At 50.7% G+C, this 22290-nt stretch overlaps 3 protein-coding genes across 4 annotated transcripts in view; 1 reads left to right on the top strand and 2 right to left on the bottom strand.

Moving 5' to 3' along the window:
* The window catches only part of MGAT4B (alpha-1,3-mannosyl-glycoprotein 4-beta-N-acetylglucosaminyltransferase B), a 55470-nt gene extending 49408 nt beyond the window's left edge, over positions 1–6062 (bottom strand). Inside the window, exon 1 of the mRNA XM_054168239.1 lies at positions 5824–6062. Within this exon, the coding sequence (XP_054024214.1) occupies positions 5824–5920 (97 nt within the window). The 5' untranslated portion in view covers positions 5921–6062. The remainder of the gene's footprint in view (positions 1–5823) is intronic.
* A 7137-nt stretch (positions 6063–13199) lies between these two features.
* SQSTM1 (sequestosome 1) lies at positions 13200–17725 on the top strand. Of its 2 annotated transcripts, XM_054168721.1 has the most exons (8): positions 13200–13430; positions 13660–13755; positions 14560–14789; positions 14902–15058; positions 15516–15605; positions 16114–16358; positions 16593–16794; positions 17419–17725. In XM_054168721.1, exons 1-8 carry the CDS (start codon positions 13253–13255, stop codon positions 17574–17576), a joined length of 1356 nt encoding a protein of 451 aa, XP_054024696.1. In that variant the 5' UTR covers positions 13200–13252; the 3' UTR covers positions 17577–17725. The 2 variants fall into 2 exon arrangements, with proteins under 2 accessions (XP_054024696.1, XP_009909652.2); XM_009911350.2 differs by lacking the exon at positions 15516–15605.
* Positions 17726–17969: 244 nt separating this feature from the next.
* On the bottom strand, positions 17970–21959 carry MRNIP (MRN complex interacting protein). Its single transcript, XM_054168724.1, has 7 exons — positions 21870–21959; positions 21740–21799; positions 21418–21515; positions 20183–20252; positions 19761–19888; positions 19421–19508; positions 17970–18924 (listed from the first exon to the last, which is right to left on the bottom strand). The coding sequence occupies exons 1-7, from the start codon at positions 21951–21953 to the stop codon at positions 18322–18324; spliced, it is 1131 nt and encodes a 376-aa protein (XP_054024699.1). The 5' UTR covers positions 21954–21959; the 3' UTR covers positions 17970–18321.
* Positions 21960–22290: the final 331 nt, after the last annotated feature.

The raw sequence follows: 22290 nt of genomic DNA, 5'->3' as shown, positions 1-22290 counted from the left end.
TCAAAGGGAATCACAAATGAGAAAGGGCTTTGTTCTGTAACAGATGTAAACCAAGAGAGGTACTTGATGTAATTGGGTGTCTGTATGTTAACCTGCTCTGCCTGCTCCTTTCCTATGCACTGACACAGACCCTGCTGTCACACAAACGCAGCTGTGTTCTCCAAACCCCTGTGACAAGAGATGTCACTGTCCCCAGAGAGCAGATGGGAACTGAGGCATGAAATCAGCCAACTGACTTTCCTGAGAATGAGAGGGATATGGCATGGCAGAGACCTGAATCAAGTCTGTGCTTCCAGCGACTTCAATTCCATCACTAATCTGCAGTTCTCACCGCTAGAGCAGGGATGGGACGTGGACAAGTGCACATGCAGGACAAGCCAAGAGCCCAGCTCAAAGGCCCAACGAAACCAGCAAAGAAAGAGAACCAAAAATGGGGGTGTCTCCAGGCAATTTAATCTGATAAACACATAACAACAGACTGTGTGGTGTCTCTTGCACTTGAGCTGAAATTTGGTCAAATCACATGCAGGATAATTTTACAAGTGCCGCTGCATCCCGGCCACCAATTCCACACAACACATGCTGAGCACCACACAGGGAAAGGCTCTCAGAAAGGCTCCTGCAGACCTTTTCATTCATCATGCATTTTAATGACAGACTTCTAAACTCTGTTGTTCCTCAACCAGGTCTCTGCCTGTACCTCTTCAGCCATCAGAAGCACACGCTGGCTCTGTTGCTGGCATCTCTCCTCCTTGTAAATGCTTCCAAGGCTTGCAGTGAAGTGAGCCCAGCTCAGACCAGAGCTTTATTTGCAGTGGTCCAGCTGAAGCCTGGGTGCAAGACCCCAAAGAAACTACAAAAAACTTGAAGTCAAGCTGGTGCAGGTCACAGAAATGACAAAGCATCAGGACCTCCCCCGTGCTGCAGGGCATGGCTCATGTTTAGCAGCGTCACCAGCTCTGACTCTGCCGCTTCTAGAGCGGATTAGCGTTCACGGCTTTTATGCATTATACAAGGAGACTTTGTAAACATGCTCACAGGAACTTCCCTCTGGGACAAAGTCTGCTTCCCACAAAGGACACCCTGAGCGAGAGGAGCATCCCACCATGCACAGCACCAAACAAGCAACATTTCTTTACAGAGATGCTGCCTGAGCCTGCCCTGCTGCAACAGGCACCAGAGCAACACCCACGCTGCAGTCAATGCCCCACGGTCGACAACACACCAGCATCCACTTCCCCACCATCTCTGTGAGACCCCACACTCAGACCTGGACCAAGATACCCACCCTGGAGTGAGTCCTTCAAGTAGCACATCTGCTCTGAAGCTCTTCCACAGTGCCCAGGGGAAGAAGAGCTCCCATGGGGTGAGCATCTAAAATACAGCACGCTCAAAACAGATGTGCAGGTGTGAGGCTGCTATGGAAAGAGCTTCCAGCTTTGCAGGCAAATCTATGGATATGGAGGTGCCTGCAGTTGTGGTTTGACAGTGGAATACTGAATCTGGCTGGCACTAGGTGACCATAAATCATTAAAATCTGAGGGGAAAAAAAACCAACTGTTGGGGGAAGCATGCAAAGGCAGTGTGGGTACAGAGCTCATCCCAAGCCACACAGCCGTATGCTGGAGGCGCAATCCCAGTCTCAAACTGCAGCATTTCTAAGGGGCAGCATGTTAGAGGTCTTCTAAAAGGCTGGCACAAAGCTTAGAATTTTATATTAAAAAGAAAAACAAGCAAACAATCTAAACACTTAAACCCTAAATGTACTGCAGCATTATTGGTTCTAGGGTAGGCTGAGAAGGGCAAAAAGCAGGGCTGTAAAGATGGTATGTGGCTGGTCAGTCAATCAAGATGAGAACACTATGGATGAGGACAGAAGTGTTTTCATCAGTGGAAAGCAAAAACCCAGATGGGTTTAACTGGTCACCTTCTTCCCATCTGCACCTGTGACTTACCTAAAGTTGTGAAGGCTTCTCAGTATTACTGAGCCCTAAGTAAATTCCCACTTCGGGCACACTAATGCCTGAGCCCACCCATGCCTTCCAAAGGCTTGATCCAACTGCAGGTCCCCCTCCACAGTTAATCCCTGCAGGTTGACTTCATGATAGCAAGTTACAGGAAAGCTTCTTCCAAAGCAGCTGTTGGGTTTTGGAAGTTAAACCGTACTTAAATCTAAAATCAGCACAGAAACAATGTCAAGCTTTGGCCAAGACACCCACCACCATGATGCACAGCACATGGTCCACCTCCAAGCCCCCTTGTGATGCTGGACATCAGCTGCCTGGGTGACTGGTTGTGCTATTTGAGGCTGCCCTTCTCTTCCTACTCCAGCAGACTATTTCAAACCTCATTTATAATTGGAAAGAGACAGAGTCTGTTTTTGCAGACCATGAGGTCAAAACCTTACTAATAACCACAGCACAGCAAAACACCTTTAAGTGGGTAAACAAACCCTGCCTTGGTCACAGGAAAGCAGCTCTAGATCCGGTTTGACCTGGTTTGTTTTCTTTCAGCTAATTGTTTTGTCCTCCCAAAACAGAGCAGGAAGACAAGCAGGCTCTGTGATGCTTCACAGGTGTTTTAATATCATTTTATTCTCCATCAGAGGCAACGCAGACACCTTGCAGCCTTCCCCAGAATGCAGCGATACGAGGATCAGCAGGAATTGTCTCCAGCTACTCACAGGGGATGGCTGATGCTGCGGAGGACTGGCAAACACAGAGCTTGTCTTTGAAAAATAAGGGGCTGGGGATAAAGAAGAGGATCCAGGAAATTAGAAAATAATCAACTTCAGCTGAAGTGCTTGGAAGAGGAGAAGAACGTAAGCGAAAGCTCACCTCTCTTTATCAGGAACATATCTCACAAAACCTAATGTATTTCTGTCTGTGACAGGTTACCAGAACTTCCAGGAGCGGGAGGAGAAACAAAGACTTCAGAAGGGCCTCTGATAGTGTCTCACAGGACATCCCCACAACCCAGCTAGGGATGCAGGGCTTGACTGAGCCCCTTAAAGATGGGTGCACCACTGCTGGGAAGATCATCACTTGTTCTTTGAGCACAGACTGGCAGAACCTTACTGAAGAGGGTTCCAGGGGAACCCATCCCAGATCTCATACCACTCAATATTTTCATCCATGACTCAGCTGATGGCAGAGATTGCCATGCTGATTGGCTTTGAAGGCTACACCAAGCTGAGAAGGACTGCAAGCATGCGGTAGGACAGGATCAGAATTCAAAACAATTCTGACCCTTGAGAAGAGGCTGTCTGAAGGGGAAAAAAAAAAAGAAAAAAGGAGGACACAGTTCAAGAAGGACAAGCATGAGGTAATATGATTTGGTAAGAATAAATTAACCAGGTAAATACAGGAGGAGGAATGAAAAGCAGGAAAAGTTCTGGAGAAGAATCCCAAAGGATCGGTGGGATTAGAACAACGTAAACACAAGTCCAATGTGGCAAAAGTAAAAAGCAGACATGCTGGGATGCAGGAACAGGATCACTTCAGTCCTGTACTGCGGGTTAAGCATCACTCTTCAGCAAGGATGATGCTCCATGAGAGAGAGAGAGAGTAACAAGAACAACTGCAGACCACGAATGCATGACCTAAAAAGAACGATCAAAGGAGCCAGCGTGGTTTAATCTATATTAGCAGCAACTTTCAAATATCTAACAGGCTCCTGCAAAGAAGGAAGGAAGGAATTATTCTGCCTGTGCCCAGTAACTGGAAAACAAAGAGCAATCTTGAAACAAAACTGAAGGAAAAGACATTTCTGCTCAGATCGTAATAAAAATCTAATGGCAGGGCTGCTAAATGTCAAACAGATTGCCCAGGGAGCTTAGGCATCTCTGTCATCGGAGCTCTGTAAGAGTGAATGCCACAAACATCTGCCAGGAAGGGGTCGGTGATAGCCCCTGCGTAGGGGCAGGAGATGGGCTCAGTGACCTCTCAAGGTCTTCTCCAGCTCCGTACTGAATAACAGCCTGGTACGTAAATGACCATAATAGCCGGAAACCTGCTGTGCTGACACAGCCTGACCCGTATTACTGGTGACCTGTTGCAATGATCGCCGTTTGCAAGTGACAAGCTGTTGCTGTCAGAGGAAAACGCGCATCCAGGGAAGGTCCTACCAAGAGGGACCAGGGACAGTGGTACCTGAGGTCATTGTTCTGCCGCTTCAGTGAGCAATAAGGAAAACTACTTGTTTGAAAAGAAAGCTGAGTCAAAGGACAACACAGCCTAAACAGCGCAGACTGCTCAGAAACCAGGAGTGAGTGCTCGGAGCCCAGGCAGCACCACTCCTTGATTTCACTTCGCTTACGGGAGGGAGCCACAGGCAAAGCAGCTGCTCAGCAGTAGCCACAAGAAAGCAGTTCTCAGAGCACTCCTCTGCCCCTGCACAACTCACCACAGTCTAGCATCTCTAGCTGAAAGCACATACAACACCTGACTGTGCAGACACTTAGTCCAAATAAAAATCTCACCAGCAGAAGCTAAGCAAACCACCAGCAGTAACCCTGTGTCACAAGCACTCGTCACCCAAGCCTCTGCGGGGAGGCAGCTCTGGGGAGGATTTAAACCACACTAGAAACACAAGAAAAGAGCTCTTTGGCTGAGGCAGAGGAGACCAAGCAGAGTCATCAGGCAACTGCAGCTGCCAGAAGATGGCATGTCCCAGGTGCTTCTGTCTTGGTGCCAGGGAAGCAGCACCTACAATGGGATCATGTCATCCTACCCAGAGGAATTAAAACAACCTTCTCTATCCACAGAAGCACTGATGCCAGCCTTGCACCATGCCAAGCTGCACCTTGTGATTGTGCATGGTGTGCCGTGGGACTGCAAAGCCACCAAGTCCCATCTTACACTCAGCAAAAGCTGCTTCTCACCTGTAGCAGAAAGAGATGCTTCTATGACAAGTAGGAAGAGAGGGTCAAGGGCTGGTTGGCTGGATTGCCTGCCTTGAATGACCTCTAAAATTGCAAGAGCTGGCGGAGCTGAGTGCCTGGCACGGGCGTAAGAGGTTGCACACCCATACACAAGACAGACAATTCAGAAGTGAGTAGCAGAATTGTCCTCCAGTTGAGGGTAAATCCAGTGGACAACAGGATGGGGAAAAGCAACTAGTATGTTGTCAGGAAAACCAGCAGCGAGCATCTCTGCACCACCTTTGGGGGCTTCTCCACAGCATCAGTGGGAGGGGGCCCTGCACCCCTGCTTTTCAGCCACCTACTCGGTGGTACAGTGCTGAAGCTGGCAGCCCTCGCACCAGTCCCACAGCCACTTGAGTTAGTGAACCCAGTAACAGCTGTGTGGAGCGTGGGAAGGGCAGGGCTACTCGGGTGTCCCCTCACCTCCAGTTTGCCCAGACGCTCCCAGTCCAGGCCCCCCCCCGCCTTTGCTAGCAGCACCATTACCCACGAGGATTTAACCTGCGTGGTTCCCACCGCCCACGAAGGTTTTTCACCATAACCGTGGGGGTGCAAAGAAGCACATCACAGAAGCAAAACCCAACGCAGCCCGACCCGGACGACAGCCCGCCCGTCACCCCGCAGCACGCCCCACGGGCGAGCAGACATCCTCGGACCTGGCACCTCCCGCACCTCCTGGCACCCCTGGCAGGGGTGCGCCCGTCCCGACGGCCCCACAGGTCACGCTCCCGCTGGGGGGCTGGGGGGTACAGGATCCCGGGCTCGGAGCGCAGAGGCTCCAGTAGGATGCTGCCGATCAGAATCCCCCCAGCTGTGGCTCCCACCGGACCCCCGGAATGGAGCCTGGCCCGGCTCCCGGAGCACCCCCCGGCTCGAGCCCGCCACCAAGACCCCCTTACCTTTGTGCCCGCCGAAGGCGCCGTACCAGGAGAGCGAGAGCAGGGCGCACAGGCAGCCGAGCAGCAGCGTGAGCGCCGTGCCGCTGCGGAGCCTCATCGCCTCCTCGCCGGCGGGGGCGGCCGCATGTCCCGGGCGCGGCGCGGCCTCGGCGGCCCGGGGGCCCCGGGGAGCGCGGAGCGGAGCGGAGCGGGGCTAGCCGCCCGCATGCAGCGCCCGCGCCGGGGCCGGGCCGGGCCGCGCCGGGGCGGGCGGGCGGGGCTGGGGGGGCGGGGCCCAGGGGTGTGGTCAAGGGGCGGGGCTACATCGGGCGGAGGGCGCCCCCGTGCGGGGACCTGCTGGGCTGCAGGGCGGGGAGGGGTGGGAGTGAGGGAGGTGTAGGGGGGGGTTGTGTGTGTATGGGGGGTGTGCACGTATGTACGTGTGTTTAGGGGCGTGGGGGTGCGCACACGTGTATTGGGACTGTGCACATACGGGGGGTTCTATGGGGGGGTGTACATGGGTACGAGGGCCTGTATGTTTGTTTAGGTGTGTGTGGAGGGTGTGTGCATGTGCATGAGGGTGTGCATGTGTGTATGTGTATGTGTGCCTTTAGGGGGGTGTGTTTGTGTGTACCGGGGGTGTGCATGTATGTGCCTGCACACGTGTATGAGTGTGCAGGCACATACATGGGGGTTGCACATATGTGTATGTTTGTGTGCATGTATGGGGGTGTGGGTGTATGTGTGTATGTATAGAGGAGGGGGTGTGCATAGGGGTAAGGGTGCACATGTGTAGGGTGTACATGTGCGTGTATAGAGGGGGGTGTGTGAGAGTGTGTGTACTGTGTGTGTATGTGCCTACAGCAGTGTGTGGTGTGTGGGCATGGATGCAAGTGTGCACATCCATGGGTTGCATACATAAATGTACATCCCTGTACCCTTGTCTTGTTCAGATAGAAGTCTACACGCATACTTCTGCACAAGCATATGGCCATTTGAAGATATTTACGTACCTGTGGGTCTGTGTGCATGCGTGCACCTGTCTCTATACAGTTTCTGTGTGTCTATGTCTGTGTGGGACCTGTGTGTATGCACAGGGGAGCATAAATCTCTGCAGGGAAGAGGCACTCCACATCTGGGTGTGCACAGGTGCCTATGGACAGAAGTGTGAGCTCTGCCCCTAGGCACAGAGCTGTGCACAGCTGTGGGGGGGAGTCTGAGGCACAGCAGCCCCCCTGGCTGTTCAGTGCCATTTCTGCAGGAGCACTTCATCCCAGTTAAGGAAACGGCATCTAATATTTATTGAGAGAAAATCGATGCCAGATGAATATCACAAATGGCAGCTGCTGCCTGGAAGGACGTCATCGCTCTTCCAGAGGACCTGGCATTCAGGGGTTATGGCCTCAAGCTGCTTGCCCAGATGAAGAACAAAAGAAATCTGATTTTGAAATGAGTTTGCTCATGTTTTCCTCAGTTAATGGTCCAGTTTGATTTCATTACAGAGCAGGAGCTGCTGTACAGCAAGACTGTGTTTGGAGCACTGCATTTATGTGCCTCTGTTGCCTGAACTGGCGTCTCTGGTTGTGTGTGAGGTCAAACAGCTCCTGTGCCCTGTAGGAGGACAGATAATCCCTTCAGCAAAAGTTGTCATCCTCTGATCCCCAGAGCTCTCGTAGTGGGTAAATATTTCTCAGACGTGTAAATATTGTAGGACTGGCTCCCTGTTGTTTGACACGTTTGGATCAATTAAGGAGTAATGTAAAGTGCAGAGGGAGCAGCAGTGCAGGTGCTGGGTGATGCTCAGCCATAGTCCTGGAGCAGCCTGGGCACAGGCAGGGATGTGCTGGGAGCCAGATGCAGTCCACGGGCATGTCCTCTCCAGGCAGTGCTCCATCCCATGCAGGACTCCTTCTGAACTAGGGAAATCCAGCAAACAGGTCCTCAGGCCTCTGCCTCAGTTCCTTCTGGAAAGGCAAGGGGTGAAGGGAGCTCAGCACCCAAGATGAGTGGGTGCAGGGACTGCCTTGGGGTACTCTGGGCAGTCTCTGTCCCTTGCTGAAAGCCATACCGCTGCGTGAGGAAATGCATAGGTTGCTCCTTTCTGCAGGAGGTGGTCCTGCCTACCTCTGTCCTTAGCCCTTTCTCTGTAAAATAAACTGCACTTTTCAAATCGTGAGATGGCCTCTCCTGGTGATGAGAAAACCCGAGCAGGGAATCAGCAGAGGGAGCCCTTTGGATGGCACCAGAAGTTTCTGCCTTCGCTGCCAGAAACCAGCCAGGAGCTGTGGGGCCCCAGCACGGAGCATTGCTCACTCCGGGCACATCCCTGAACTGGGAATCCTGAAAACAAATGAACCAACCAACCAAACAGAGGGAGGCTGAATCCGTGCTTCCTAAACTGGATTTTGCAGGGCACTGCCGAAGTGACCATCACCCATAGGACATGAATGTCCCCTGGCTCAGAGCAGTAGAGCCCTTGAGCACTTGACCAGCTCCTCGGATAGCAGCCACGCGCCCGAGCTCAGACCCCCAACCTCATACACCCACCCACCACTCACTCCTCAGCTGCAGATAAAGCCTCAACCACACCAGCAGCGGCACTTTCACCATTAGAGCAAAGAAAACAAACCCCAGAAGCTCTGTCCCACTCAGCCCTCTTGCTTTCTCACCTCAAACCCACGTGTTAAACCCAGAAACTGACAGAGGCTTCACAGGAATTGATGGCAAAAAGCCTGCAGAGGCAGCAGACACGTAAGAGCTGCTGGTGGGAAAGGCTGTGAAATCCTGCTGCCGCTCAGGGGTGCAGAGAAACAACATGACACACTTCAGTGCCGGAGATGCTGGCTGTTTATTTTCAGATGTGCAAAACGCTCCTACCACTTGGGGGGTGTGGTGTGTCTGCAGGGGAAGCAAACAGAGTGACAGGAATAATTTCTCCAAGACAACTAATTACATTCCTTCCCAAGGACAAAGCTTAATCTCATTTCTGCTATTATAGTTTGTCTTCATAAAAGTCCAAAGAAATGAATGAGCTTTGTAACACCCTCACATGACAAAAAAAACACAACCTCAAACCCTAAACCCTGGGGAAAATGAGGGGCTAAAGATTGCCAACACTTGAGCTGTTTCTAGCAGAGCTGCAATGCTCCCTTTCATTCTTGAAGTCCCTCCCTCTTACCTGAGTTCTGGCCTTTATTCTGTTTATTTACAGGCAAGTTTTGAGTCCTTTTGCAGAGCAGAGTTTCAAACGCAAACTGCAGAGGCTCACCCCCGCCCCAGCAGCAAATAAACAGAGAGAAGATGTTTTCTAAGGTGATCTCACAATCTTTGAACAGCTGATGCTGGCAACGCTGAGCACGCTGCAGAAATGAGGTCCTGAAAGCAATCCACAAGTCCTGAGGCCATTACAAGAATTAGAAAGAGGGGGAAAAAAACGTATTAGGTCTGGATATAAAATGTAATCCAGATTTATAGCTGATTTTATCCAGCCCTCCAAAGAATTCAGCTCTGGAGCCCGGCCCATCTGTGAGCAGGACAGGCTGGGCCCTTCCTGGGCTGCAGTGAGCAAAGAGCACTTGTTCTTATTCTCATAAAACAAAGTAACTTTGTTTTCCATGGTTTATAGGTCAGTGTGTTCAAACATCAGCGGGGCTTGTTTCACTGCGGTACAAATGTTTCCAAGTGCTCTTTAGCCTGGAGAGATAGCGATCACACCAGGAGGCTTACCTTCAGTGCGTTGACATGTTGATGCTTTAATTCAGGGCAGAAGCTACCAGTCAGGTTCTCAAAGCAACACTCACCTCGAGCAGTTTGTGTAGGTTGCAAAAAGTCACCTCCAGGAACGTGAAATCCTTATGTATTGGCACGACACCTCATAGCATGCTTGTACTTGGTGCTTGCTCTCCACCCATTCTCCCTCTCTGTTCCTCTGCCTCCACCAAAAAACTGGCCCAGAATTTTCTGCCCTTAAAAGTTTCACGTGACACCAAATGAGCCATGAGCCTATGTAAACACCTGATGTGTCAGAGCCAACCTTCAGGAAAACTCTGCCTCAAACATGAGACAGCAAAATAACCCTCTCTGCTTTCCCTTCTGCCTCTGCTTTTGCGGAAGGAAGTTTCTGTCTCAGTGTTTTCACTGGGCTGGAGAAGGATAGAAGTCATCACGAGACTGGGCTGAGTCATCAGCATCTGACCTGAGGCATCTGGAGGATCCTGCACCTCTCCAGAAGCCTCTGGAAGAAGCTTGTGGCATCACAGCAGAGTGCGGACTATGACACCTGCTCTAGCCCGGCAAGCACCTGCCTGCTGTGGTTCTATCACCGTCCCTCCATCACCATCCTGCCAGAGCCTGGGGCCAAGCCTTCCCCTCCTCACCAGCAGTGCTGGGGTAGTGATGGGGGCCTCAGGCTGGAGCAATGATCTGGGGGTGAATTCCCTCTGGAAAACCAGTAGCAGCCTTTGTTGTGGTGTACAAGCAAGGAAAAGATTGGACACCCTTCCCCAATTCATCCCACCGGGGTTTTACTGCACACATGAAAGGCTTGGACACAAGGAGTGTTTCTGTTTGATTGTGCTCTTAGAGCAAGAATCTCTCCAAATATTTTTAAACACTTCCCAGAAGAAAGTGGGTGTAGAGAGAAAGCAGAGCACTGCAGGGATGCTAATTGCTCCTTTTGGAGCCTTTCCTCTGTAACCTTGAAATTTTAAACTTGAACAGCTTTTTTTCCCCATCGCCTTTGCTGTTCCTTTGCTACATCCATCTGTCAAGCTGGCTGCTCAACAGCTCAGACTGACAAACTACTCTTTGGGCAGGGGCTTGCTGGGATGCTATGGGATTCTTAAAGAGCCTATAAGAAAACGTCCCCACAGCCAGTGCTTCATGCTGAGAATGTCAAACACCAGATCGTCCAGCAAAGCGAGGGAAAAAACATCTCAAGTTAATATATGTGGGAATACAGCGCAGCTTCTCACCCGGCCTCTCCAGGGGGCTGAGAAACCGCCAGGAGGCACATCCCAGGGCTGGGGGGCAAGAGGAAAAGCTAGGAGAGAGAGGTCCGAGCTGGAGAAGGGCTTGCTGGGAGGAAACTCCCGACCTTGAGGAGGAGGAGGAGTCAACTCACTGAGTCACCCCTGTCTCATGATGGGTGAGGTAAGCTAGCAGGAGGCTGGTGAAAGCCTTATTTTCCCTATGTTTTGTAAAAGTCCATGATGTAATGACCAGAAAGCTGAGCATGACTCAGCACATACAACCAGAAGGGATATTCCCTCTGGTTTTTGGCACCTTCCAACTGGATTAAAGTTCACACAGAAGAAAACTTAGATTTCTAGTTTTAATTTGGCACATTGCCTGATAATTATAAATATATAAATCAATCTGGAGACACAACTAGCCTGAAAAGCCCTGGTAGCTTGAGGACAATCCACCATCGTGGACATGGCAACTTGAGGAGGATCCACCATGCCACAAAGACCCAGTGTGGTAGCTTTAGGCTATGCCTTTAAAGTTAATTGGGGTGTGGGGAAATTTCAACCCACCACATCCAGGCAGTGATGGAGAGGGGAATAAAGAATCAGTCCTGTCTGAGATGGCAGCAACCTGCTGCCTAAGAAGTGAATGCGCTGGGGCTGGGTCCCAAAAGACTAGTATCTGGCTCTATAAATGAGACCAAGGTGGCTGTTTGGGTCCTCAGAAATAGGATACCAGAAGGACACGCTAGAGGAGCTGCTTGGCAAGGCAGATTCAACACAGAGCATCCTGTGCTGCATGGCCTGCAACCACCGGTCCCAGTTCTGATTTTATAGAGGCAAAAAAAGTAATCCAATGATCTCAAGCCAGCAACTTTCAGCACCCTTTTCAGAACTAAGGATACAGACAGCAAAGGGGCAAAAGGGGTGGCAAGCGCAACATGCCGAACCTTTCGACACCTCGCGCTGTGCGAGCTGATGAATCATTCCCTGCACAGCACCATTCGTGGCTAAACCTGGTCCTGCCTGTGTTTAAACTTTAACTCGTCGCTTCGTGGTGGAATATTTGCCCTGTCATACCTAGAAACTGAAATTCCTGGAAAAAAAAAGAGAAAAAAAAAATGTTAAAAAGGGCAATTCTTTTCACTGCAAATAGCATTGTCCAGGAAAAAAAGAAATAAGAAAAAAAAAGAAGAGTACAGTATCAAAATTGCCATGTGCCAAAAATGTACCTAGAAGGAAGGCCCAAGTGTTTCAACTGCTATACTTCAGGTCAAGGAATAATCTGTCTCTTCACGATGGAAATTAAAACTTCTCCTTCTCTTGATTGAAGAAGATGATAAATCATCTTCACAGTTTCTCCTAAGTTTTTACTACCTTACACCAAGAAATATGTCACCAAGAGTGAGACTGGTCAGACCCTTAGGTGAGAGGAAATTAACGTCAACAAGGAACCTAATAATCATTGATCCATCTTTATTTGATTACGCCTGGATGCAGGGATGATGTGCTCTTCCAGCTGGAGTCTCCTGTGGCCAGATTAAGAGGCCTGTCAACTCTATCTGATCTGCAGAAAAATGTTGCTGCCAACCACCTTGGAAAGCCCCCAGAACATCCTCCTTAATGTCAGTTGTGTTTATGCCACTATCCTTATTTTTAGCCCCCTCTTCCGAAACACTGGCTTCGGGGGAGAGCACTAGCTGCAGGGTTATTTATTCCTGCCACGCTGAGCATGCAAACCCTTTCGGTGGCTGCTGTCACCCTGGCACGAGCCGGGCAGGCACATGGCTTGACCTGATGCAGAGGACAGAGGTGATGAGCAGCACCAGGATGACCGAGTGCTGCATGAGCACATACCCTGTCTAAGGCTGGTGGCTGCTGCCGGGCAGTGATGGAACCAGTTCAGCCAGGGGCTGCCCCATGGTGTACAGCAGACCTGTGGGTTTGCTGCCCGCAAAGACCCTCACCACCGGTGAGTACCCAGAGGGTACCTGACGCTGCACTCACTCCCTGCTGCGCAGGGACGGCTGATGCTTTTGAATCAGCACAGACCTTTGTCCCTATAACACACAGGCCTGGGGATGCCACCCCGGGCACAGACCCTGCTCCTGGGGGGGGCGAGAGGACAGAGAGCAAACGGGGCCATTTGCAACTATTCACGGGTTTCGCGGCTGCAGGAAAGGAGCATAGCCCGGAGGAAACAAAATGCGCAACATGCCCAGGGCGCTGCCAATAGACGAGACCCCTGCCCGCACCGGACCCCCGGGCCAGGGTCGGAGGCTGGTTGCCAGCGGGCGACGCCGGGGCCGAGACCCGCAGCGCACACGGGGCCGGACCCGGGGCGGGCCGCTCGGAGGCCCCGCCCGGCGGCGCTATAAGGCGGCGTCGCAGCGCTCGGGCGCTGTCGTTTCGCTCGTCTGCTGCTGTCTGTTTCTCCGCCCGCCCGGCCGGCCCCCGACAGCAATTCGTGCTGCGCCACAGCCATGGCGGCGCTGACAGTCAAAGCCTACCTGCTGGGCAAGGAGGAGGCGGCCCGCGAGATCCGCCGCTTCTCCCTGCCGCCGCCCGCCCGCTACCAGGCCATCCATGACCGCGTCGCCGAGCTCTTCCAGGGGCTGCTGCGGGCCGGGCCGCCGGCCGCCTTCCGCATGCACTACAAGGGTGAGCGGGGCTACGGGGGGGATCCTCAGTGGGCCGGACCGCCCCTCACCGGGTCAGGTTCCGAGATCGGTGTCCCAGGAGGGTGGGAAGGTCTCAGGGCCGTTGTGTCCCCGTTGCCCCCTCCCTAGCATCCTTGCAGAACGCCTCCCGACCCCCTCCCCAGCATCCTTGCAGAACGTTTCCTGTGGCACCTGACGAGGTGCCTAACTCTGCGATTTACCCTTTCTAGATGAAGACGGGGATCTGATTGCGTTTTCCACCGACGAGGAGCTGGAGATGGCGATGCCATACGTGCAGGATGGTGTCTTTCGTGTTTACGTCAAAGGTAACGCTGCACAGCCCTGAAGGGCGGTCACAAGTCCCTGGCTCTGCCATGTGTGCCGGCTGGCAGGCCTCCGAAATTGGGAGAAGCCAGCCCTTGTCCTCATGGGCCTAGTGTAACCTGCAGCCTTTGGTGGGAGGGTAAATAAAGGGCAGGGTAGAATAGCTGAACGTGAATCCTTCCTGATGAGATGGCACAAACAGATCACAAGTCTCCTCCTAGCTGTGCCACCTCAGCTGGCCCAGTGCGAGTCACTGTTGTCATGCTGGCACCCAGGAAACGCTGGCCTGGTGCTAGTATCGTTAATATTCACAACACCACATCGGGAAGCCTTAAACCCAGCTTATTCTTCAGTGCATTGTTGCTCCCTAGTTCCCGCTGTACCTGTAACTACCTGCAGAGCTTTATCTGCAGTCCATCTCGTGAGTCACAGGATCGGTGGCTGTTGTCTCTACTCATGTTGATGCCTCCTGGCATTTCTTCCTAAGGCCCTCTCCACAAACATTTTGTTGTTGTAGTGCTTAGGAAGGTAGGATGAGAATCCAAATGGAGAAGTGCAGTACTAATCTAAAACAAACATGCCAAGGGCCTGTGAAGGATGAGGTATCCTCCGTTTGAGGAGCAGGTATCTTTGCAAAACCACTTAACACTTGATTTAAGTTCTCTTACGTACCCCCAGCTTGTGTTTGGCAGCCAGGGTAAAAATAAACTGACCTAGTAAGTCAATACTGTTTGTGCTTCCCTCTCCTCTGCCCGAATTTCCAGCCTTTAAATAGTAACCTTGTTCTTGTTCCCTTGCCTTAATAGAGAAAAAGGAGTGCAGGCGGGAGCACCGCTCGCAGTGCAGCCAGGAGCCTCCCCGCGACATGGTGCACCCCAACGTGATCTGTGATGGCTGTGAAGGGCCCGTGGTGGGTGCCAGGTTCAAGTGCACAGTCTGCCCAGACTACGACCTCTGCAGCTCCTGCGAGGGGAAAGGCATCCACAAGGAGCACAACATGGTCATGTTCCAGAGCCCACTGCTGAATCCGTTTGAGGTGAGCAAAATGCGTGGAGGGGGAAGAAATCTGCAGCTGATCTCCCTCCTGAAGCCCTAGGTGTGAGTCAGTCTGGCTGTGGGAGCAGTCACAGGAACACTTCTCTTCGCAGTGGCTTCCCCGGGGACGCTGGCTCCGCAAAATGCGGCATGGGGTTCCACCCTTCCCATGGATGCACTGCTGGGGATATCCTGGCCCTGCAGCTCCCTGCCAGAGCTCGGAACAAGCCCAAACCAGTGCTGCACCCTCCAGTCAACCTGCTGCAGAAGGTAGGAGGAGGGCTCCTGGTAAACAAGGCGGTGGTGGAATCAAACTAGCTGAGGTTCTGTAGCACGGGCGGAATCTGGGTGGAGGAACAGATATGGGAACTAACCTAATTTGCCTGAATTAATTATCACTTTTCAGCACAGTGGGGTTATTTTAAGGCATGCTTGGGCCCATGCAATCAATCAGGATGCAGAGAGAGTACATGGAACCAAACCAAGCTGAGCTGTTGGAGTAAGCATGTCGCTACTCTACTCCAGATCTGCCTTTCAGCATGGCTAATGAGCCTTAACAATGCTAATGCTGCTGGTTTTCAGTTCCAGAGGTAGCTCAGTTCTTTTTGTCTCTCTACTGCCTTTGTTGTAGAAAGAGATGGGAAAAGAGCACTGAGATCTCATGGGGATACTCTTTGTAGGTGCTCTTTCTCTCTAGGCTGTGTGCTAACATAAATTGTTTTTCTAGAAGCTTCTACTAACAGCCAGCCTCAGGACCCCAATGTCACCTTCTTAAAGAATGTTGGGGAGAGTGTTGCAGCTTTTCTGAGCCCCTTGGGTAAGTAACTTAGTTTGTTATCCCCATCCCTGAGACTGGCTTAAAGGTTCTCTTAACAGGACTAGCAGTCAGCTGGTGTGACCAGTACTGGAACTACCTCATGCTACTAAGCCTTAAAGGCTTAGTTTACTTCTGGTACTAATAATGCCCAGGCTTAGAGCAGCCACTGAGTCCCTGTCCAGAGCCCTCCTTTGGGAGAAATGAGGAAAGATGTCATTAAGACTTCACCAGTGCAACACTTAGTCAGTGGCAACTCATGATTTTGCTTGGCTTAGGTGGACATAGGTAACTTCTGCCCTGATGCTCTAAATGTCTGGCTTGTCTGTCTAGAAGATGGCTACTTCATGCTTCCCTGCTTGGTATAAGGAATGCTTTGCATTTTATTTCCTGCATGTTACATGGCAAACTGTAGGGAGTGCAGGAACCTGACAGAACTGATCCATGCTTGTTTAGGACTCTACTAGGGACAAAACTTGTAATGCTTTCTCCACCTCAAATGCACTTCTAGGTATTGAAGTTGATATCGATGTGGAGCATGGAGGACAGAGAAGCAAAGTGACTCCTGCTTCTTCCAATCAAGAGAAGAGTACTGCTGAGCCAAACAGTAGTACTCCTAACCAGAACATCCAGACCAAACCAGACTGGAATAGCACAGGTGCTGTGACAGAAGTACATGGTGTTGCAGAGCAGATACAAGACATGGTGATAGATCCTGTGCCTACACAAATGGGAGATGACAGCTTCCAGTCCCAGGTACAAGAACTATGACATTCATTTAATAATGCTTGATGAGGCTTTGAGAAAGGAAGATAACTTGGTATGCATTGAATACCAAGATGTCAGCAGATGAAGTGATCTGCAGCACATTTGCTTTACAGGGTTACAGCAAAGGTGGTGAGACTTGTGGGTGTAACTGTTAATAAAGGCAGCTAAGAGCATGCATCCTACCTGGAAAGCACTGCAGCACCTGGACCATTTTTCTTTCAGGAACACAGTGAGTCCAGCAGCTCGTCAGGGGGTGAGGAGGACTGGACCCATCTATCTTCCAAAGAAGTGGATCCATCCACAGGTGAACTCCAGTCTCTGCAAATGCCAGATGGTCCCAGCTCCCTGGATGTATCCCAGGAGTCTCCCCAACCAGGTCCTACAGGACTGCGAGAAGCTGCACTCTATCCACATCTCCCACCAGGTATGAGACTCTGCAGGTTCCTTACCTGAGAGTAACTTCCACTTGGGCACTGCCAGTTTGCCCAGCATAGCAGACCTGATTTTAGAGATGGTAGAAACCAAGGGTTTCTACAGAGGGTGGAGCTTAATTTGCTTGCAACTTTGTGAGCAGGTACTACAGCTCTCCTCTCCTGTCAAGACAGATCATACTCTTGAATGTGGACACCTGAGTCTTCACAAGGCTTCTGACCTTAGGCTAATAATGCCATTCAAGCAACATGAAAAAAGTGGGATCCTAAATCGTGTCCTTGTGTGCTCTTCAAGATGGCCTTTTAATGCAGATCAGCAGATCCTGTGGCTTTAAGATGGCGTTTTCCTGGTGGAAGCCAGTAGCAGTTACACAAGGCCACTTAACTGAGATCACCAGCAGAGGCTTACAGCAAGGCCAGCTGAGTCTGACTCAACAGTTTTCTTAGCTGATTGTGTCTATTTTCCCAGACATCTGCTCACTTGAGAGCATTTAATCAGCCCTGCTGGACTGGCTAGGATTAATGCCAACCTACCTCCTGCATGATGTTAGAGCACTTGCTGGTTTGCTCCTTAACATGGAATGGTTCAACTTCTAACCTGTTCTTCTCTTGAGCAGAAGCAGACCCTCGCCTCATTGAATCCCTGTCCCAGATGCTCTCCATGGGCTTCTCTGACGAGGGTGGTTGGCTCACGCGCCTGCTGCAGACAAAGAACTGCGACATCGGGGCGGCACTAGACGCCATCCAGTATTCCAAGCAGCCACCTCACTTGTAGTGTTCTGTGTGACAGGAGCACTTGCCTTCTAACTAAAAGCACAGTGCAGTGCTACTACTCACTTTTGGTTCATCTTCCTGCTAAGGGTTTATGTCTCATGTTCCCAAGTGCTTGTAGAAGAAGAGTAAAAATAAATGTTTCTTCCTGTGCTGAGTGTTGAAGTATTACAGCTGGCTTATTTTCCTTACTGGAACCTGGCTAGAAGAGGGGAGGGAGGGAGTTGGCTAAGAGGATGAGATTCCAGGGAGCAGCTCCCTCTGCAAGGGAGGCAACCAGGGCTGTAGGAGTGCCTGTTTTCATATCTCTTGCTGCACTCTTAGGCCTATACTTCTGAAGAGAAACCAAAGGGGTTGCTGGCTCTGCAGCTGTGGAAGAAAGGGTTGCTAGGGGAGATTTAAACAAAGCAATAGTACAGGAGAAAAGAGCTGTACTTTAATGGGGACTTAATCACAGCATTTCATTGTACCAGTCAGACATCCTTAGGGCTTGGGAGCTCTCTGCCTTCAAGCTGACCTACTTCCATTCTTACTTCTATCTGACGATGTTGCTAGACAATGTGTAACCCTAGTACTTGCCCACTGCAGTCTCCTCCATCCTCATACCCTTCCTCCAACCACAGCCACAGAGCAAGTAAACAGCTTTAATAGTGCAGTTCTGTAGGGCTTAAAGCCACCTTCACTTCAAAATCATGTCTCAATATTCAACATATCAAAAAACAGGAAAGGCTAAAGCTGGGCTGAACTCCTCATAGGTCATCATCAAACTCCTCACCTGTGCAGAAGAACTGTTTACAAGAAACATTGCTAAGCTTTGACCTGATGTTAGAGTTCACAAATGTGTTTGCCCTCCTTGTGCTGTTCAAAGAGCACCTTCCTGCAGTGGTCTCTACACCAGGTCCTGCCCTTAGCAGGTGGCTTTGAGGTTCTTGGAACAATGTATCCTCCTTAACTGAGCAACCGGTGCTGGGCTCCATGGGGCCAGGCAGTTTTGAGTCAATCTGCTGGGTGCTAACAACACACTTCCTAAACTGCAAACCTGTACCCGGAGGTAGAGTTCTTCCAGTTAGTTCTGAGCACCTACTGGCCATACCAGCATCTGGTGCAGTGATGCTGTGTACCCCCAACCTTCCACTGCCCTCCTGTGGTGACAGGGTAGCCCTGGCAGCATGTTTGCTAGAGCTGTCAGAACAGGACAGGAATTTGTCCCACTTGGAGGGCTTGGTAGAAGCAGTTGGGGTTTGTGTAGTCTCCTCAGGCACTACAGACTCACAGACAGTTTCTGGAGACACTATGGTTCCTGCTGTATCTCCATCATCCCGATCAGGCACTGCTACCAAACATTTCCTGCGCTGTAAGGAGAGAGAGAGAGAGAGTTTGGTCACAAATCCAGCATGCACAGCCAAGCTGCACAGAAGCAAGCAAAGAAAGAGCACTGCAAATGCACCCAACTTCTCACCAGCCCTCTGAGGCAGAGCTGAAGCTGATGCACTGGGTGCACCTATGAGCTCTGGACTGTGAAAGTTCAGACCAACACCGCTGGCAGTGTAGGTAATCACAGTAACCTTAGTGGCCATGTACTGCACAGGTGCTGCTGCTCAGTAAGGCAGAGCAGCTCAGACTGCAGCTCTCCTGATGGAGAAATCAACCACTCAGCCTGCACAAGGTGGGAATGGCTTTACTTGACTAAAACCTTTCAGAGAAACTCCTAACACAATTTTCCTCTCCTCCTCACTCAAGCAGAAGAGAGGAGGAAGATTGCTAAAAACTCACAAAAAGAGGTCAGAACACTTTTGGTTTACTGGTAGGAATCATCTTCTGCAACTGAAGCACCTCAGTGATTTTTACCTTTTTGGCTTGGCAGGCAAGCTGGAAAACTCCACTTTCTTCTGTATGCTCCTGAACATCACTGAGGAGGAAGCCCTTCTGGTGTTTCCTGGCCAAAAAAACCATTTACAAAGAGGACAGATCAGCTCACTGTGAATTTCTTTCACAAATCACCAGAAATGTTAATAAAATGCACGGCTCTATCCATAAAAGAACTTTTATCCCCAAATACCAAATCCCTGCTCAGCTCAGGTCACACATTGCACCCTGTACTTTGTTCAGCTGTCAGAGAGGAGCTGCCTCCCACACCTCCAAATGTGGGCAGGAATTACCAGAAACCCCACAGCCATTCTTTTTGTACCTTTGTCCTTCCACAGTGTTCTTCCTCTGGGAACAGAACTGCTGCTTTTCTGTGGTTGCCTCTTCCTCCTCATCTTCGTTCTCCTTGTCCAGGTATTTACTCCAGCGACTGACTTCTGCCCTACCCTCCTACAACATCAGGGAACTCCTGAAGCCAGCAGAACAGAGGGTGCTAACTTCTGGCACTGTTATGCATGTGCTGAACACCTCAAATCACAAGTTGGTTTAGGCCACATTCCTGTATCGTGTTGCCAGGGTCAGTATCCTGGTGGAGCAGAGCTTATGTAGATATCTCATTCTCCCTGCTAGAGCCCCTCTGATCAGATGCACTGTTTCAGCTCTCTGAACCCACAATAAAGGGACCACTGAGTTCACTTTGATTCTCCTAGGTCAGTATCTACCTCAGCTTTGGAGATATCTTACCTGCTGTACCGAGCTGTCTTCACATTGGGCTGCTACATTTTTGCTGTCACCTACAGAGTCTTCTACACCCCTAAAAGAGAGGATTAAATGTGAGTGTCTAGAAGACACTTCTGTCTCTCTGTTTATGATTTTCAAATCACCAAGCCACAGCACAAGGGATTGGATAGAAAGCATGGATGGGAATACCTGATAGGTGGTGGCATGTCAGAAAGAAAAGCATCTACAGAAAAGCAGATGTCAAATGAAGGATTTGCAAGGTACACTGCCCAAATATTTGAAGCAATGTAGTTAGAGGGTGACCCTCCTTCTTTTTACACAAATACAGCTGCAAGTTTGATCTAAAGCTGCTAATCATGAAATGATAACTTTTCACTGATCATAACCAGGGATATAACAACATATCCTTGGGACAACAGCATAAACCCACTGATTATATCCCAGGCAACCAAGGAAAAAGGGAAGTTATTTCACAACGTTTTGAATTTCATCATGTTTTGAGAACAGAAATAGCAACACTTTTTGATGAAGTGAACAAACAATGGGTTTCATTCCCAAAGCTTAACCCTGAAGCACTGCATACACACAGCTAAGTTGTCTGACTAGGTCTGATTGATTTCTGAGACTAACCTTGAGTAAAAAGGAAGCTGGATCAGTTCAAGACCAGACATTTTGTAAACATTCAGGAACTAAATAAACAGGAAAGTGCTACCCAGGATTTTGTTTCCAGCCCAGCAGGAATTACAGGCAAATCTTTTCACTAAACAAGCCTTTTTATCAACAGCAGCAGTGATCAGATGCACAGCATGAAACCCTTGAATGCCAACAGTTAAGTAGCAGCAGCTTAGTGTGGAATATGTTTTCTCTGAGGAAATTGCTTGTCAGTCTGTAAGATGGACATCTCCACAGTCAGCTCATCAAACAGAAAATAAGGAAGATTAATTCAAACCCTCCAAAACTAAACTCAAAACCTACTGCATACATTTAAACGGGTAAAGGCCTGACCAACACACTATTGATCAAGTTGCCTTGTCAAAAGAAACACAGCAGGAGACAAAACCCAACCAACAGCTTGTTCGTGGGAGGCAATGACAAAACTAGCACCTGTCATGACTTTAAAAGAGGCCAGAAAAACTTCCTCTGAGCTCAAATCAGGCAAGAGGCGCCCGATGTGTGAAGATGCATTACAAATGTAGCACATGGAAAGAAACAAAGCAGGTAAAGATGAAACCCTTTACCAAGATGTCCAGGCGACTGCTTCCTCTGCCTCACCCTGCAGCAAGTTTAATTTTTGGACATGGCGCCTGCAGTCCTGGCCAGACCCCTGGCCATAAATCTGCAAGAGAACAATAAAAACAAGGCTCAGGGAGCAGCCGGCAGGGAAGGGCAGGAGGTGAGGCTCTCGCCCCAGCGACAGTGAAGTGCGCACTACAGTCAGCCGTCCCGGGCAGGGCTAACGGCCGCCGTGCGCTCCCCACCGCCACCCCACGGGGTTCACTACCACGGCGGGGTTGCCCGCGGCCACCGCGCAGGCCTCCACGCATGTCCAGCCCCGCTCACCTTCTGCACTGCCTGCCGCTGGCCGCAGACGCAGCAGCTCCACTTCCCGCTCCGCTTGGCCTAGCAGGGCAAAGAGAGAGTCAGTCACGTCCCGCAGCGCGGTCCTCGGCCCGGCCCGGCCCGCACTCACCTGCTGCACTTGGAAGCGGCGGCAGGAGCAGCAGCGCAGCACCCAGAACCGCGGCGCCGAACCGCCGCCCGCCGCCGCCGCCATGGCAACGCGCGCCTTCCGGCCACGTGACTCCTCCCCGCCGGGCGCCCGGGGCCGCCAAGGCCCGGAGGGGAAGGCGGCGGCGGGAGAGGCTGCACCTACCCGAGCCCGCCGCGACCTCCCCTGGGAGAACAGCGCAGAGGCAAGACAACCACCAAAGGAAGATAATGGAAACAGAACAAAACAAGCACGAGGAAAAGAGGTCAAAAGAGGAAAGAGAAATTAAAAAGGGAAGGAGAAGGGAGGAAGGGCGAAAAGGAAAGAAAGGAAGAAGGAAAAATTTAAAAAGGAAGGAAAAAAAAGGAAAAAAGAGCAAAAGAAAAAAAAAACTAAAGAAGGA

This window comes from Dryobates pubescens, chromosome 16 (assembly GCF_014839835.1).
Source record: "Dryobates pubescens isolate bDryPub1 chromosome 16, bDryPub1.pri, whole genome shotgun sequence".
Taxonomy (NCBI): Eukaryota; Metazoa; Chordata; class Aves; order Piciformes; family Picidae; genus Dryobates; species Dryobates pubescens.
The sequence above is the reverse complement of the archived record's forward strand: the minus strand, read 5'-3'. Positions and strand labels throughout refer to the sequence as shown.